Source organism: Malus sylvestris, chromosome 16 (assembly GCF_916048215.2).
Source record: "Malus sylvestris chromosome 16, drMalSylv7.2, whole genome shotgun sequence".
Lineage (NCBI taxonomy): Eukaryota > Viridiplantae > Streptophyta > Magnoliopsida > Rosales > Rosaceae > Malus > Malus sylvestris.
The window spans coordinates 2,919,333-2,934,415 of NC_062275.1; the positions used below are offsets into that span (position 1 = coordinate 2,919,333).

Below are 15,083 nucleotides of genomic sequence, written 5' to 3' on the forward strand. Positions count from 1 at the left end.
CCAAACCTTAAGCCCAAAATATTAAAACATGCTTTTACAACTCTAAACCTTAACCTATTATTCCTCCTCTTTCTTTTCTTTCATCCTAGCCGCACTTTACCATCTCTCAATCTTTTTTCTTTCCGTTTCTTTTTTCCCTTTCATTTTGTTCTCCTGGACTCCAGCCGCACCTTCATTCTTCTCTCCCCTGTTTTTTTCTCTCCCTAGCCGAACCTTCATTCTGTTATGGTTCCCAACTTCCCGGTGTAGTACCGCCTGTCTTGCTTATTCAATGTGCGAAGGAGCACATCTTCAATAAACATATGCTTCTCCCCAAGAGGCCAGTCGAAGTCCTCTGGCATGGAGTCAAGTAAAAGATTGTGGCTATAGGGATCAATTCCATAAACTTCTTGCTCTATAAATTCATCTCCAAGCATTTTCCTTGGCTTGTAATCCTTTACTTCAGGAAGCTCCATATCCGACTCCTCAGTTCCATTCTTCAGTAAGTTTCTCAACACAATCATCTGGTAAGGATACCTGCATTTTCCGTTTCACATTCTCCTCATTGGATACAATAACATATTCCTCAATAACTTCATATTGCATCGTAACAGGAGGAACCAAGCTTGCTTTTGTCATGCGAGCACCCCACTTCCTATCATCAGTCATAGAATCAAATCCCTCATCAGGTATCTGCGCTTGACTGCCCAGTTTTTTTTTTTTTTTTAACAATTTTCATGGAAAAAACCGAACCGAACTGATTTGGTTCCGAACACACCCCTAATCTTCCCAGCAAATAGGTTCAAGTTCAACCATGGTTAGCGAATAATTGCTCCAAATCACCTTTTATAAGCAAAGACAAAAACTATAACTAGCTCAGTGTCTACTTCATTTTGAAGCTCTTGATTCTTCGTATGATACATACGCATCCAAGCAAACTTATTGAACATGTTTGACACCCTCTTGTCTCAATCACCAATTGTAACCTGTTTTGGTTTTCTCCATCAGCCATCCAAGCACCCTTTCCCTTTAGCCCCAATATATTGCTTCAATTTCTTATACGCACAAAGTATCTGCTATGTTGGCCATCTTCAACCCATGGAAATCATTTAGCTTATTAGCATCATCATCGACTCCAACCCCTAAATCTGTAACTTGTATTCGCAAGAAGGTAATCAGGGAGCTTTGGGAATTCTTCTTCTTTTGGTTTGTCCAAAATTTGGTGGATGAGACAAGTTTGACCAATACACAATTGCAAGATGGCAAGCGGGTTCTCTTGAGGGGGGGGCGCCACTCAATATCAAGTCCAACCAAGTCATTTTCTGCTTCAATATTGTTGAACGATGACTATCAAACATTACTGCTTTGACATAAATTTCGTTTATTGATTGTATGTTAGTCCTTCTCTATGTTTATTATTATTACTGTATATGTGATTACCAAAAAACATGTGTGTGTATATATATTATGTGCTTGCTTGTTGCTGATGCTCCTTTTTTTCCCTGCTACTTTGTAAAATTGTAATTTTAACTGTATCTTTTTTGTTGGGGCCTTCAAATAGTGCTTCTACCAGTCTATAAATTCATATATTTTTTTTCCAAGAAGTGATTGTTATTTCTATTAAGACACATGAACACAATTATAATGGTCTCCATATGAGTGCATTCCCTAGTGTCAGTGCACTGATCTGGAGATAATTCGCACAAATAAAAATAAACTGTAAACTTTCTAACAGCTACCACAAGCACCTCTATAAACTCTACCACAAAGACAGCATGTGCAATAGACTTATACTGAGGCACATACAATGTCATTGCCGTCAAGCGAGACCACAAAAACCATCATTGACAAGCGAGGCCGCATCACTCACTAGACAAGACATTACCCGTTAAACACTGTACATACGAAACTTACACTAATCCGATAACGGTGTCCACCGTTGACTTATCTCCACCGCCCAAGTCCTCTCTACCTAAGATGGTACAACATCTGCAAGTTCTGCTACTCCTATAAACCAAGCGAAGCTGCCATATGAACCTGGCCACGTAAGGGTGGCGCCGCCGTGAATCAATCAAGAAAAACAACACCCTTAAGATCAACGGCCCCGACCCACCAACAACTAATAAACCTCAACAAACCATGCCCATAATCAAGATAACCCTTGGGAGGGGAGTAGATTTCGAATTAGGGCTCGTTCGTATCTAATCAAGCTACCAATTTTTGTCCCTTTGTGCTTCTGTCCAATTTGTGGCAAAATGTTGCTAAACTTGAACAAATGTTGACCATCCAATTATGCGCACATACCATAGCAAACCGATACTCATAATTGACCTTTACCTTCGTTTACGTTCAATATTATATGGATATCTTTTGATAGGCAAATTTTATGAAGATTTATTTTTAAAATACAAGTGATGGTCTGTTTTAAATTAATCTAAACTACGAAAAGTGAAATCTGAATTAGATTAATTAATTAGTTAATTAATTTGAAGAAAACTTCTACACCAATTCAAGCCCCTAAACTTGCTAATTAAAGATAGTTAATTGTCATTAGTCATCCTATTTATCTACTCATGAACAGTGCAGACGAATTTAACAAGCATAACGAATAGACATGTTCTTAACGTACGTGCATGACATATTCATGAACTTGGATTCATTTGCAGTAAGATAATATGCAAATCAGCATTTCTGCATCTATATCCATTTTTGACCGCAAACAAAGTATTTTGTGTTCTTCGATCTCTCTCAAACTACTTATTTAAATCCCAAACTCTTCCCTTCAGCAACCCAACTCACCATTTCCTGATCAGGAATCCGAAAACGAAAAAGCACTTTTGATTTCAGAACTCTTTATCAATAACTCGACATGGACATTCACACAAACGTTAATCTTGCATTCGAGGATGAAAGTGCTTATGTCGACGATGATGATATCTTTTTCGCCGAGATTAGAAGGCAGATTTTGGCCTTGACTGCAGACAATGAAGATTTTCCGGACGCGAAAAGCGCGAAATATAACTCATTTCGCAGTAATGTCACCAAACGTCCTGCAGGTCACAGTATGTCATCATCACTTGGATATATAAGTTGGTTGGAAAATAAGAACAGTACTAATTATGCAGTGCCAGCTTCTCTTGCGAAGTTGTGGGAAAATAGCGATGTGACTGGGACTGGAGTTTTTATACCACAAGCTGTAAAATCCAGAAGAGATTGCAGGCCAAGTAAGCACTCTAATCCTTTCTTAATTAGTTTAGTCTTTTCCCAGAAAGAAAAAAAAGATTTTATTCAATTTTAATTCGTCAGTGACTAATTTTTGGCTGGTGTACGGCAGGAAGGATGAACGACAGGAGAAAAACTTACAAGCGAGTGGAGAACTTGATCAAGCACTCATGAGCACAAGTATGCTAACCTCAAATAATGTCGCGGCCCCTTTCAAAACAGAACAGATTACCGATGGGCAAAACATTTTGCAGTAAAAGCACTGCAAGCATCATGTGTCAAATGACAAAACAAAACACTAAGAATGCCACATTATTCAGTTGCATCAAGTTCAAATTGCAAGATAAAACCTGAACAGTAATTTCCATACTCTCTTTTTCTTCTCATGCAATTCTCTTAGTTTTTTTAGCTTTTGAATCGGATAAATTATTTTTGGTCGTACCCAATGCACAAAGCTCCCCCGCTTTACGCAGGATCTGGAAGAGGTGAATCGGATAAATTATAATAAGAAAAAAAACGTCAAAGGAGACAACGAGATAATGCAAATCATTACCCTTTAAATATTAGGCGAGACCTGCGTAAAAGCCAAGGAAGGGAACAACTTGCCAGTTCGTCAACATCTCCAAAAATGCTCAGTCGTCAGTCCCCACTGACAATCTGATGAGATTAGCGTAAGCATAATGTTAAATTAGTATACATCCACTCACCCTTGCCAAAGAAGACATTCTTTTACTTGATTACTTAATTACATGTTAGACAATCACCATCCGAACCCTTCCTAATCTTTGACATTTGGAAAAGCATCATATGCAGGGGGGGAACGGGGTCTCAAGTGCCTGATTTACATTTTTGATGGTTAACCATCTTCATGGTCTCAGCACTGGAGCTGGTTTACTAACACTGGGGAAATAGCAGATTTAATTTTTCGTAATTCCTAAAGCGAGTCGAGCTGGGAGTGATAAAACATTAGTCCCTAGGACGCGCTTGCCACAAAGAACTTAGTGCTCGGAGACGAGAGAAGTAGTCACTGATGACAAGAAGGGCACGAGCTGCTTGGCGAGTGGTCAGAATCCTATGCAATTGTTGCAGAGTTTGCTGTCTCAAAAGGTCAGCCTAACAAGTAAGAAAGTGTGCGAGTTAGTTTTTGTGTACATCCAATGTACATAAGAAATCATAAGCGAGCACCGTTACCTGGTAAAGGAAATTCTCAAGTGTGGCCAGCTTTCCCATAGCAATTGCCATTTGGCCCATGTAGTCGGCGACATTACCAGAACCTGTGGGGCAATGATTCGCCGAGGAAAGTGTCTCCACAAGAGATTGTTGTAGAGCTTCCATTCCTTGTGACAAGGCATCTTCAGCCTGTTGGGAGGATTGCTGCAGATTGCATATTCCCATCAACTGTTGATCTGTTAAGGGCTCGAGGTGGTTCCCAAGTATCTGAATATCCAACGATAAAAACACGATTACAGATAGGCCAACAGTGAAAGTGTATACACAACTTAGAAAACGAAATCTATAGAAGATTACCTTGAGAAGTTCGGAGGAGCGGAATCCACCCAACCACATAAAACACCTTTCAGTGGGCGTCTGCCACATGCCAGAGATAATGTGAAACACATCAGTCTTGGCAGCGATGCTCTTCAACCTGAATATCTCATCATAATGTGTCATTACACTATCAACGAGAATCCGCAATTCATTATCTCCCATATGGCAATTCACAGCTGATCGCATATCATGTATTAGCCGCTGATGTTCCTCAAGCCAGTGTGCATACTCCAAGTCAAATGTTAAGGCCCCTGACGTACAATCAGTTATCAGAAACCAATGGATCAAGGCATGCTCATCCAATATCATACCATATACCTACAAGTTACCTCCGAATTACAAAAGATTGCTCATTGAATTCAAGACACAAGAAATTGTAAAACCTTAACTGCATTTTAAGAATCAATTTCCTTAATTACCATTACTAATTACAAGTTTCATGGATCTAACTGACATAACATATACCATTTCCTGCCACTGAATGACCATGATCCCCTGGAAGTCCATTTGTAATAAATATACCCTGCGTTGAAACACCAGCAAGAGACGAATAATTATATATATGTATACCCACACACGCACATATTACTGATGAAAACTACAAAGTCGTTCACCTGCTGGCGGGCTCGCTGAAGCTCTTGCTCCAGCTGCGAAAGCCTAAGTCGACTATTTTCCAGCTGCTGGACATATGCCTATGTATCCAAAACCAAAACCTATAAATGATCCAAGTATGTTTCATTCATCAACTTAAGACAATGCAACTTTTTCATTCAACAGTTCAAGGTTGCAGAGGGTCATTAAATTTTTGGGAGAACATCAATTAACTGGGAGGGTACCAAAGGTAAGAAAATTAAAGGAAGGGAGCAGAAAGTAAATGGTTTAAAAGGGTCAAACCAACCAAATGAGAAGTGAAAAAGGGGAGGTAGGTTAAAAAAAATAAGCCTTTGCTATCAAAGAGAATGAGAAGGCTGAGAAGCATTTAAGGCAAACCTAAATGTAATAGGCCTGGCAGTGAATCTTCAGGGCAAGTCTACACCAAGATTTTATGTCTCAACATACATAGCTAATAGATTGATACACTAGGTTCCTGACCTACACCCGGTATGCCACTGTGGCACGTCAAACGAATAACGTGATCTCATGTGTTTTAACTTTTTCACATGACCATACATTATTCGTGTTAAGATGTCACGGACTATCAGAGTTAGAGATGATGAAATTTTAAAGAAAATGACACTCAAATATGTGCTTATGGAAAGTAAAGATGCATACTTTCTTCCTTAGTCGACTCTTCCTTGCTGCTTCTCTGTTCTGGGCCAGCCTACGTAGCGTCTGCAGATAAGTTAGCTTAATCGGATTAGCATTTAAGATAGAAAATTACTTTTTAATGAAATAACTTTGGTTATTAATCTAAATATTCTAACCTTTTGGTCACCAGTTCTTTCCTTTGCCTGCTCCATGGAATCCACTACCACTAGTGCTCCATGCTGCACTCCATGAAGCTAACACAAGATCATAATTTCACATTAATCCACTTGAACTAAAAAATTAGAAAGCTAAATGAAGTTTACGGGGCAAAATTAGGCAGATTCAAAGCAAATCAGTTTAGAGGTGGTCCCTGTTACATTATTTAAGGTACTAATTGAATTGAAAGCCTTTTGGAAGCTCTTTTTTAACTGACAAAGCGTTAATCTAAATAGCTCTAATATACGAGAGGGAGATTCGGAGCACACAGCTCGATAGTCGAGACTACGATGGTAGTCCAAAATTCCAAACTTCAAACGATTCTCAATTCCATTAGCCTATAGAAAGATTCCCATGAAAAAGTATAGTAGCAGAAATATGCTCATGAAACAGACCAGAGAGAGAGGGAGAGGGAGAGAGAAGGAGATACTTGGTTTTTGTCATCGGTGTCAACATCCGTTGAAGTGTCAGTCTGCTGGCTGTTGTCAGCCATGGCTGAATTATCACCCCAATTCTCAAAGTGTCCATTTCCAGACGACGGCCTTCCTTTCTGCTGCTGGTACATGTATGGTTGCTGCTGTACTGTGTCCACACACCCTCCCCCTCCTCCTCCTCCTGTTCCGGTTATGGTTGAGCCTATGTCCAAACAACCCCCAACGTTCAACGCACCGTAGTGCAAGCCATCAGGTACAACACTAACATTGTTTGCTTTTAAGCTGAACATGGAGCCTGCGCCTGATTAAAACCCACATATTAGAGAGAGAGAGAGAGAGAGAGAAAGGAGGAGAGAGAGGGAGAGAGAGGATACTTGGGCTTAAAACAACAGCATCATCCGGAGGGAAGGCGGTAGCGGACTGTTCAAGCTCTCCAAGATCCGCAAAACGCGTTTGGTTCCGGTCACTGTCGTCTCCCCTGTTTTTTCACACCGCGAAAAAAACAGAGCAACTGGGTTATTTTTACTGCTAAAAATCTGCATACTTTCATAAATTTCAAGACTTTTATGTTTTTTACCCACAACCCAGTTCTCATATGCCATTAAAACAAAAACAGTAAGCAGAGGAGAGAGAGAAACCTGAAATAGAAGGACGAGTGGGAGTAGAACTCTGGGTTTGTTGAAGCTGCTTTGAAGCTCTGCATCTTTTTTTCTGATTGGGTCGTGATTATTTCTGCCTGTATCACTTCAGAACAAAGAAAAGGTAAAACAAGATGATCTCATACGACTTTTTACAGTTGGAGAAGAAGAAGATGGGGAGAGAGAGATATCGCAGAAGGGTGAGTGAAGTGAACAAAATCTTGGTGTGCTTTAAGAGGAGGATAGCGTATCAGGACTCCCTTCTTAATAAATTTTAAAACACCAGGCTTTTTATTATTGCTTTCTGACTTGGGATTTTAGCTTCCCAATACCCCAGAGCCACAGAGAGAGAGAGAGAGAGAGAGAGAGAGAGAGAGAGAGAGCGCCTTGCATTTCCTGAGTCTCTCCCTTTGGAGCGTTTCTGTCACTCTCTCCAGTCTTGGCCTTTTCACTCCGCTACAAGCCCACAATCTCTGATTCTCTGCTCTGTTTTTGCTGTCAATCAAAGCAAAATTCAATGTTTTTGAAAAACCCAAATCGAGAAAATGATCTATAAAAATTAAGGAGGAGCGTCGGACAACTTGTCCATTCAGCCCAAGACAAAAATAAGACCCTATTTTGTTGATTCTTTATCTCTAGGGTCTCGTCCTGGTTCCTTTATTCTAGTGTATAGACTAGTAGTGCTGAGAGTTCTTTGTTTTGCATTGATGCTCTCTTCTTTCTCTAAAACAACTTTCATGAAATGGATATGTGCCGGTAAATCAGGCCAATTAGGCATTGTTACCATGAATCTTGTCATCCGATTGCATGAGAGTGATTTTTACAACTCCAACATGTTATTTTGAAATTCTGAACTAATAATACAATGTTAAGTTAAGAAGTTAACATATGTGTCATTGTATCGTAGGTATAAGTTGTCATAGTGGTACTAAAGCGTAGGTAAGGTTTTTCCCATTATAAGTAGAAGTCAAGAGGAAAAGCAACAACTGGAGTGGAGAGTCAGAGTCGAAAAGAGGATTCCTCACTTCTTTCTCTCATTCAAAACCATGCATAAGACTTTCATCTTTCACGGCTCCTAAGTGACAAAAGAAAGAAGAACTCATCTTCTTTCTTTTTTGATTCCCGTATCCAGGGTGAAATCATTCGATGGAATAATTTCTTAGATGTATTGCCATATCCCCTAGGATTAGATTCACTTTTTACATGTCAATGAAATCTTTATGCTCAAAATCCTGAATAGTGTCGACATCTCTTTACAATGATGAACTCTTTTCTTTCTCAAGAAAAACTTCAACCAAACTCAAATCACTATGTCAAGCTAGCCACTTGCTTGCTATGTAAAACTATATTAAAACACACGACAATACAAGATTAACTTGAAATACCAACGCAATATCACTCATTTGTATAAGAAAAGCTTCGCTCTTCTCTCTCTGTCTCTCAAACTCTCTTTCTATCTAATCCATCGATCTCTGTAGATTATAGAATTATTATTTTACTTGTAGAACTGCAAGTCTTGCAGCTGCAATATACGAATCATGGGGAAGCGTGTGAGCGCGCGAAAAATGATGGGATGTGTAACTCAGATTATTTTGCAGATGAGGCCAAAAAGCAATAAAAGTAAAATATATTTTGTAGATTTGGCATTTTCCTCCTGCATTTTAATATTTGGATTTAATGGGATTTTAATAAATAAGGCGTTGCTTGAAAGGAACCTCTTGGTAATGGCAAGGCAATTCCAGTTTCAGCCGCGCTTAAGCCTCTGTGTTTGTGGCAGACCCACCATAACAGAAACCACCGCAGAACCCTGTCCTGCATTTGTTGCTGTCAATATATTGAGGGGTGGGGGTGTGAGTAAATAAACAAATTTGTGTATTTGGATTTGCAATACATTTATTGTGTGTGCCAAAGCCGAAAGAATATGACGCATTTCATACGGCAATCGTACACTTTGATGGCGTGTCACTTTCACCCCTCTGCTGCTCGTTTTTGGTCTTTTCTGTGTTATCTCTTGATGCTCTGTACTTTTTAAGGGTTGGTTTGGAAATGAGGTGCTTAAAAAAAAAAAATTAAGTACCTATAAAAAAAAACTGTGAGGGTTTTAGGTGTTTGATAAACTGAAAAAAAAAGGCTTATTTTGGAAGCTGTTGTGAGAATAAGCTGAAATCAAAGGAAAAAGCTGAAGCTGCTATTTGCAGCTTTGAAAAACTAGCTTTTTTTCAAAGCACATGGAGTTACAGTGCTCCTTTAATGAAAAGACCCACTATCAAACTGCTTTTTTTTTCAAAAGCACTTTTACAAAAAAATTTACCAAACACTCTGCTGATTTATTTCACAGCCGCTTATTCTCACAGCACAGTCACTTATTCTCACCGCAGCTTTTTTTCAAAGCACAGCAATACCAAACCAGCCCTAAGTCTCTCTCCCCCCTCTACACTACTTGTTGGTGATGCAACGTGTGTGCCCCTCACGTGACCTTTTGGATCTTGCTTCTTACATGAAACACTTATGATCGTAAGCGTTTATTTAGCAAGTAATATAAACTCGTTGGAAAACCACTTTCAAACACTTCCTCAGAAAGCATATGGAAGTAAATATTTCAAATTAATCACACATTGCTTATGCAAGAAAGCTAAACTGCATGACAATGCATGATTCATTTAGACACCACCACAATCACACGTTTGGTGTTTTAGTGTAGGTAAGTTTCCCTCCATATTGCGGGCCACTAGTTGGAGAAGGCGTCGAGTACAGCCTCATTACAAGGAAAAGAAGCTTTTCCCTCTCTAGCTTATTTGCTGTAATGATGCTGCCTGCAATTTCTGAGCTTCTGGAGTTTACTGCTTTTGTAATGTTTGCATTGATGACGAAAACAGAGTCTCTCCCCTTGTGACTCCTTTTTCCTTGAGCTAAATATAGAAAAATGTTGCCGTAAGCCCGCAACTGGTTTTCCAAAATTGGACTTGGATGTTTTGATTTTTCAGACACAGATATATATTTGATAAAGGCATGCAATCTTTGATTACATGTAACAGATACAAATCAAAGTGTACTCTTTCCATGAATTGATAATTCACAAATTACATAATCGAGGCCCCGAAACAAAAAAACCTAGTTATGGACAACAAAAACAAGTGATACCTCCATGGCTATATCCGGTTAACGGAGCGGAAGTAACGAATGCATCACCGGAAAAATCCTTGGCAAAGCACCTCCACCTGGATATGATATTGATTAATAATTGAATGCTCGAGAGAACAACGAAGTTGCTTGCCTGTCTCATTCTTCACTCCTCAACTTGAATCCAATTCCGTGAAGGTATTGGACATAGCTCTCCCTAACCAATAACTTCAAAAACCTATCACATTTCCCTCTTCTGTGAGTGACAAAGATTCCTATAACAGTGTACATTTTATACCACGGGTAACTTTTCAGGCAGGGAGTGTTTCTTGTGTGTGGTTATCAAAGCGATGGTGGGTTAACACTTCCCTCGCTCGTGAGCTCCTATGTTGAAGACGCTGGTGTAGCATCTCTGACATCTGGTTGAAGAACTCAGCATCCCACCTGTGAATCAACAAGGGGTCTTCTGCATAACAGATATAAATAGATGTAACGGCACCTTCCACTACCACCATTGCTATCCCCACCTGCAAATACATGATCCTTGCTAAGGTATTCTACTCTCAAGAAAATATGAACAAAATTAAAGATCCTGATTCAAGAAACTTACCAAGACCATTCCCATCAACATTGCAGTGGACCCCACCATAACCACTCTGTCCCTATACTTAATCCATGTCCAGATCCCCGCGGATGTTCCTGTAATAAGCCCGCCCAAAACAGTTCCCATCAATAGAACAGCACCTGAACAATCATAGGCAACAAGAGCCTCCACTCCAGTAGACTGAAATAACTCCCAGGCATCCCTCGCTGAATGATTGAAGCCTTTGCCAGAAACAGCTATCTGTAGGCAAAAGGTCACTCAGAAATAACTACCACTACACAACTTAAAGAAAATGGCAAGAACTAAGTGAAGGTCACTTGGGGATGAGATAGCACAACTTGAAAACGAGGATGATCAGTTTTAGGCAAAAAAATGTTGTGATTAGATACAAGGATCACAACGTGCAGGGAAAATCAAGATGTTAACTTAAAATATAATCAGCAGCCTGCCTTTGTTTTTCACTAAAATAAATATTACTGTTGTAGGTATTAAGGGTAACAATTTTGGTGTTCCTTTTAAAAAAAATGCAAGGATTGGTAATTGCTGTTGACTTTTTCCAATTACATACAAAGGTTGTGAGGTTTCTATGCAGCATTACTTGCAGTGCACCAGTTCCTTTTGGAAAAAAATACGTTGATTCAATCTCAATTGAAAATTGAAATGACAGCGTTTGTCAACAGAAAGCTACCTGGACATAGGCATACTTGTTAAAGAAACGGACAAGAGTCTCCACTAGATTAAAGAGAAAATCAACACAGCAAAGTAGACACTCATTGTTGCCTATCTTGGACCGAACTCCCCTGATCTGAAATATGTTTCGGAATCGTAAGAACTAAGATATTAAGATACTCACTCTCAAACTTAAACAGAAATATTAGGAAAAATCATCGTTCAGAAAAGCAAACGCATGAATGTGTACCTTCCACCGCAGTGTCCGAATGAAAGCTGTGAAAAGTGAACCATAGCAGATACTGCCAAAAGAAGTTGTGACTGCATACCGAAGAGACTTCATCAGTGAGTTTGGAGGCATTGATGGTGCCTCCCTACCACCATGGATAAGAACAAGAAACACCATCCCAGACACTATAACATGCACAGTATTACAGAGTACTGCCCCCGTCCAAAATAAGCTTATAGAGAGAACCTAAGTACATATGTGACAGCATTATTAACGTCATTAGCTGAGGCATTGTAATTGTTATATTGCATTCATATCCCAATAATAATAGATGAAAGAAGAGCAAAACTTGCCAGCTCACCACAAGAAGCCACCAGCGTCCACCATCTCCAATGCTTGAAGCTACAACACCAGCTGCCCCAAACGACCATAGTACCATCCAAACAAGCATAATAAGCATGAAAGCATATGCTACTCTCATAACTTCTCGTAGACTCCATACCATCTTGACAGCGGCTTGTAGCACCAGCATGGTAAAGGGAAGTCTATTTATTAACAATAGAGTCAGAAAGACTGCAAAGGGATATGATCATTCCATTCCTAATTTAATATGCATTAAGACATTCTATAAGTGCAAAGAATTGTTCCTCTTGCAGCTCAAGAATGGTCCAGTGGCCTATCTTGACAATCAAGTAATAGGAAAGCAAAAGGTCGAACCTCTGCAACCTAAAAACAGCGTATACAACTGCGGAAAACTTCTTCAATACACAACTACTTGGGACCACTCACGGTGTATCAGATACAATTTTCACAGCAGCATAACCCTGATCACGTGCCCTAATTCTAAAACATAGGCAAGCCAGCCTCACAGTATAAATACTAAAATGTGTATAATTACATCCATATATGAAGAATACAAATTTTCGGTTCAGCCAACAGAGTTTCATATTATGCAGCTAAAGGAATAGCAGCCCAAAAGAAAATTTAGTATGCAGGTTCCAGTTTGTGAACATAAACCTAGATATTGCATCTTTTTTCCACTTTATTCACTTATTAGTTCAAAAGAAATCATTTTCAATCTTTATTTTTAATTTTTTAGCCAAAATCCCCTATAACGGTCTAACAGAAGAACCAACATGTAAGATCTATAGGCCACATATAAGTTCAAACAAAATTATAATAAACTATTAAGTTTACTTAATCCTGGACAATTATTTAGAATTGTAAGATACAAACTAACAATGAAATTTCAAAGTCATACCTGTCCACAATTGAAAGAACATACATGAACTGCAATACAGCACCAATCGCAAATGCAACGCCCCAGAAAAACTGTTCCATCCAAAACAATAGAACACTAATCACAGCAAGATAAGTAGTCAAGATGTGAACCGCAAACTTCATCATGTGATTCGCTTGAGAACGGAGGAAGAACAACCATGTCCAACCAAGAAGTGTCCCAACTCCACCGGCAAGAGCATAAAGCAGCCAATAGTTCTCCGTCAACCCCCTTTGATTTTCCAAAAACCTCTGGGTGTACCTATCTATGTTTAGCCTATCTGTTTTCTTAAACCTATTGATTCCCAGAACTATAAGTGCACATCCCACCAAAACCAAATGAATTAGAAACACTCCCAACCAGAAAATGTCACGCCATCGACGCGATGGCTCAGCAGCCAAGGCTTGACTACCATCCATGCTCCTCCGACTCGAGATTGCATTCTATAACCAAAAGAAATAAAACAACAGCAATCAAATTCAGAAGCTTTTGGCATCAATTCGAGCTAAGCCATCGAATTCAATCAAACCAATCAAAAAGTTACTTTGCAGGCATAACATTGTATTCTACAATCAAAAGAAATCAAACAACAGAAATCAAATTCAGAAGCTTTCGACATCAATTCGAGCTAAGCCATCGAATTCAATCAAACCAATAAAAAAGTTCATAACTTTTCGAGCATAACGTAATCAACGGAACTGAATTTAACTTAATTAAGCTTCAAAAAGCTAAACAATTGCAGTTTACACACGAAAATTGTACAGAAATTGTCCAAGCAAACCGAAAAATTGAGCAAAAAGGTTTAGTCTTTGCAGGGCCTAATGAATTCAAAGTGATCGAAAACTTCAAAACTCAAAAGCTTCAAGCGAGTGATGCACTTACCGGATCAGCGGTGGTGATGGAGGCGGAATTGACGGAGGAGGAGGTGGAGGAGGAGAAGCTGTGAGAGATGTTGTTCATGCTGAGAGGGGCAAAACAACGCGCATTGCCGAAAGAACGAGAATTTTGAGGGTTTTTGTTCACAGAGAGAGAGCGTGACTAACAAGGCGAAGAAGGAGAGGGAGGTCAATGGAGGGGTTTAATAATTTTTAGGGTTTGGTAATTGTTTAATTAAATCAAAGGAGGAATAATATAATATTAAAGAAATGAAAAATTGGGGAAAACGCAGAGAAATGGTGGGGAAGAAACTGAAACTCAACGGCTAAATCAGTAGAAAAAGACTGAATCTCTGGCTTTTGGGTTGAGGTTTGACCAAGAGATCAAGCCAGCGTCCTGATTTGCAACTTTGTTATTTATCCGGGGTGTTTTTGGTAATATCAACATCCTATCTAGAAGCTTCCAGACGTGGTTCTTGAGAATTTATTGAGTGTGCAAGCACGGTCCTGTACATCAAATGTCATAATAAGTGGTTAGATATTTGAAAAAAAAAAACAAATTCAATTATTTGTATTATATCGAGTTGTATCTCTGACGCATTCAAAAAAAGAAGTGATTATATATTTGAAAAAAAACCAAATTCAATCACTTATATTATAACACTTATTATACCGAGCTGTGTTTACGAAGCACTCAAAAATTTCTCCTGATTCATTGGTGGGATAGTGGCAAACAATGAATTCTGATGTCCACTTTGAGAATATATTATCCACAACATAGAAGAATATAAGTGGGGAATTGCAAGTTTTGGTTGTACCACTAGCCAAATAGCTTATGCAAATCATAATTGGCAAGAGATCTCAACCCTTTTTAGGGTTTCTGTTTTCAGTTGCCTTCCAAACAACTTGCTCAAACTTGACCAACCACTAGTTTATTCAATCTTATCCTTTACCAATGCACAAAATGAGTTTACGTCTTATTGTTTTCCACATCAACCTTATTCGTCTTCTTAAAAGCCGCC

General features: G+C 39.1%; 3 protein-coding genes and 1 long non-coding RNA gene across 4 annotated transcripts; 2 read left to right on the forward strand and 2 right to left on the reverse strand.

The window, feature by feature from the left end:
• The first annotated feature begins 32 nt into the window (after positions 1-32).
• LOC126606720 (uncharacterized) lies at positions 33-1,583 on the forward strand. Its single transcript, XR_007617343.1, has 2 exons — positions 33-506; positions 594-1,583. It is a non-coding gene; the product is annotated as an uncharacterized LOC126606720 (long non-coding RNA).
• Positions 1,584-2,575: 992 nt separating this feature from the next.
• Positions 2,576-3,551, forward strand: LOC126606377 (uncharacterized). The gene is made up of 2 exons (XM_050273751.1): positions 2,576-3,203; positions 3,314-3,551. Exons 1-2 carry the CDS (start codon positions 2,849-2,851, stop codon positions 3,373-3,375), a joined length of 417 nt encoding a protein of 138 aa, XP_050129708.1. The 5' UTR covers positions 2,576-2,848; the 3' UTR covers positions 3,376-3,551.
• A 259-nt stretch (positions 3,552-3,810) lies between these two features.
• On the reverse strand, positions 3,811-7,883 carry LOC126606376 (transcription factor TGA2.3-like). The gene is made up of 10 exons (XM_050273749.1): positions 7,286-7,883; positions 7,022-7,125; positions 6,644-6,948; positions 6,174-6,251; positions 6,022-6,081; positions 5,364-5,441; positions 5,215-5,272; positions 4,729-5,000; positions 4,393-4,638; positions 3,811-4,314 (listed from the first exon to the last, which is right to left on the reverse strand). Exons 1-10 carry the CDS (start codon positions 7,348-7,350, stop codon positions 4,168-4,170), a joined length of 1,413 nt encoding a protein of 470 aa, XP_050129706.1. The 5' UTR covers positions 7,351-7,883; the 3' UTR covers positions 3,811-4,167.
• Positions 7,884-10,255: 2,372 nt separating this feature from the next.
• Positions 10,256-14,421, reverse strand: LOC126609151 (uncharacterized). The gene is made up of 7 exons (XM_050277147.1): positions 14,069-14,421; positions 13,169-13,629; positions 12,269-12,452; positions 11,929-12,153; positions 11,698-11,814; positions 11,016-11,249; positions 10,256-10,932 (listed from the first exon to the last, which is right to left on the reverse strand). The coding sequence occupies exons 1-7, from the start codon at positions 14,144-14,146 to the stop codon at positions 10,717-10,719; spliced, it is 1,515 nt and encodes a 504-aa protein (XP_050133104.1). The 5' UTR covers positions 14,147-14,421; the 3' UTR covers positions 10,256-10,716.
• Between the last annotated feature and the right edge of the window lie 662 nt (positions 14,422-15,083).

Excerpts from the sequence above, each read along its gene's own strand:
- LOC126606377 (XM_050273751.1), top strand. The coding sequence starts at position 2,849 with ATGGACATTCACACAAACGTTAATCTTGCATTCGAGGATGAAAGTGCT. Across the intron at positions 3,204-3,313 it reads CAGAAGAGATTGCAGGCCAA|GAAGGATGAACGACAGGAGA; the intron begins GTAAGCACTCTA and ends GGTGTACGGCAG.
- LOC126606376 (XM_050273749.1), bottom strand. The coding sequence starts at position 7,350 with ATGCAGAGCTTCAAAGCAGCTTCAACAAACCCAGAGTTCTACTCCCAC. Across the intron at positions 6,252-6,643 it reads ACACCGATGACAAAAACCAA|CTTCATGGAGTGCAGCATGG; the intron begins GTATCTCCTTCT and ends ATCTTGTGTTAG. Across the intron at positions 4,315-4,392 it reads TTGAGAATTTCCTTTACCAG|GCTGACCTTTTGAGACAGCA; the intron begins GTAACGGTGCTC and ends CTTACTTGTTAG.
- LOC126609151 (XM_050277147.1), bottom strand. The coding sequence starts at position 14,146 with ATGAACAACATCTCTCACAGCTTCTCCTCCTCCACCTCCTCCTCCGTC. Across the intron at positions 13,630-14,068 it reads CCATCACCACCGCTGATCCG|AATGCAATCTCGAGTCGGAG; the intron begins GTAAGTGCATCA and ends TTTTGGTTATAG. Across the intron at positions 10,933-11,015 it reads TGTTGATGGGAATGGTCTTG|GTGGGGATAGCAATGGTGGT; the intron begins GTAAGTTTCTTG and ends ATGTATTTGCAG.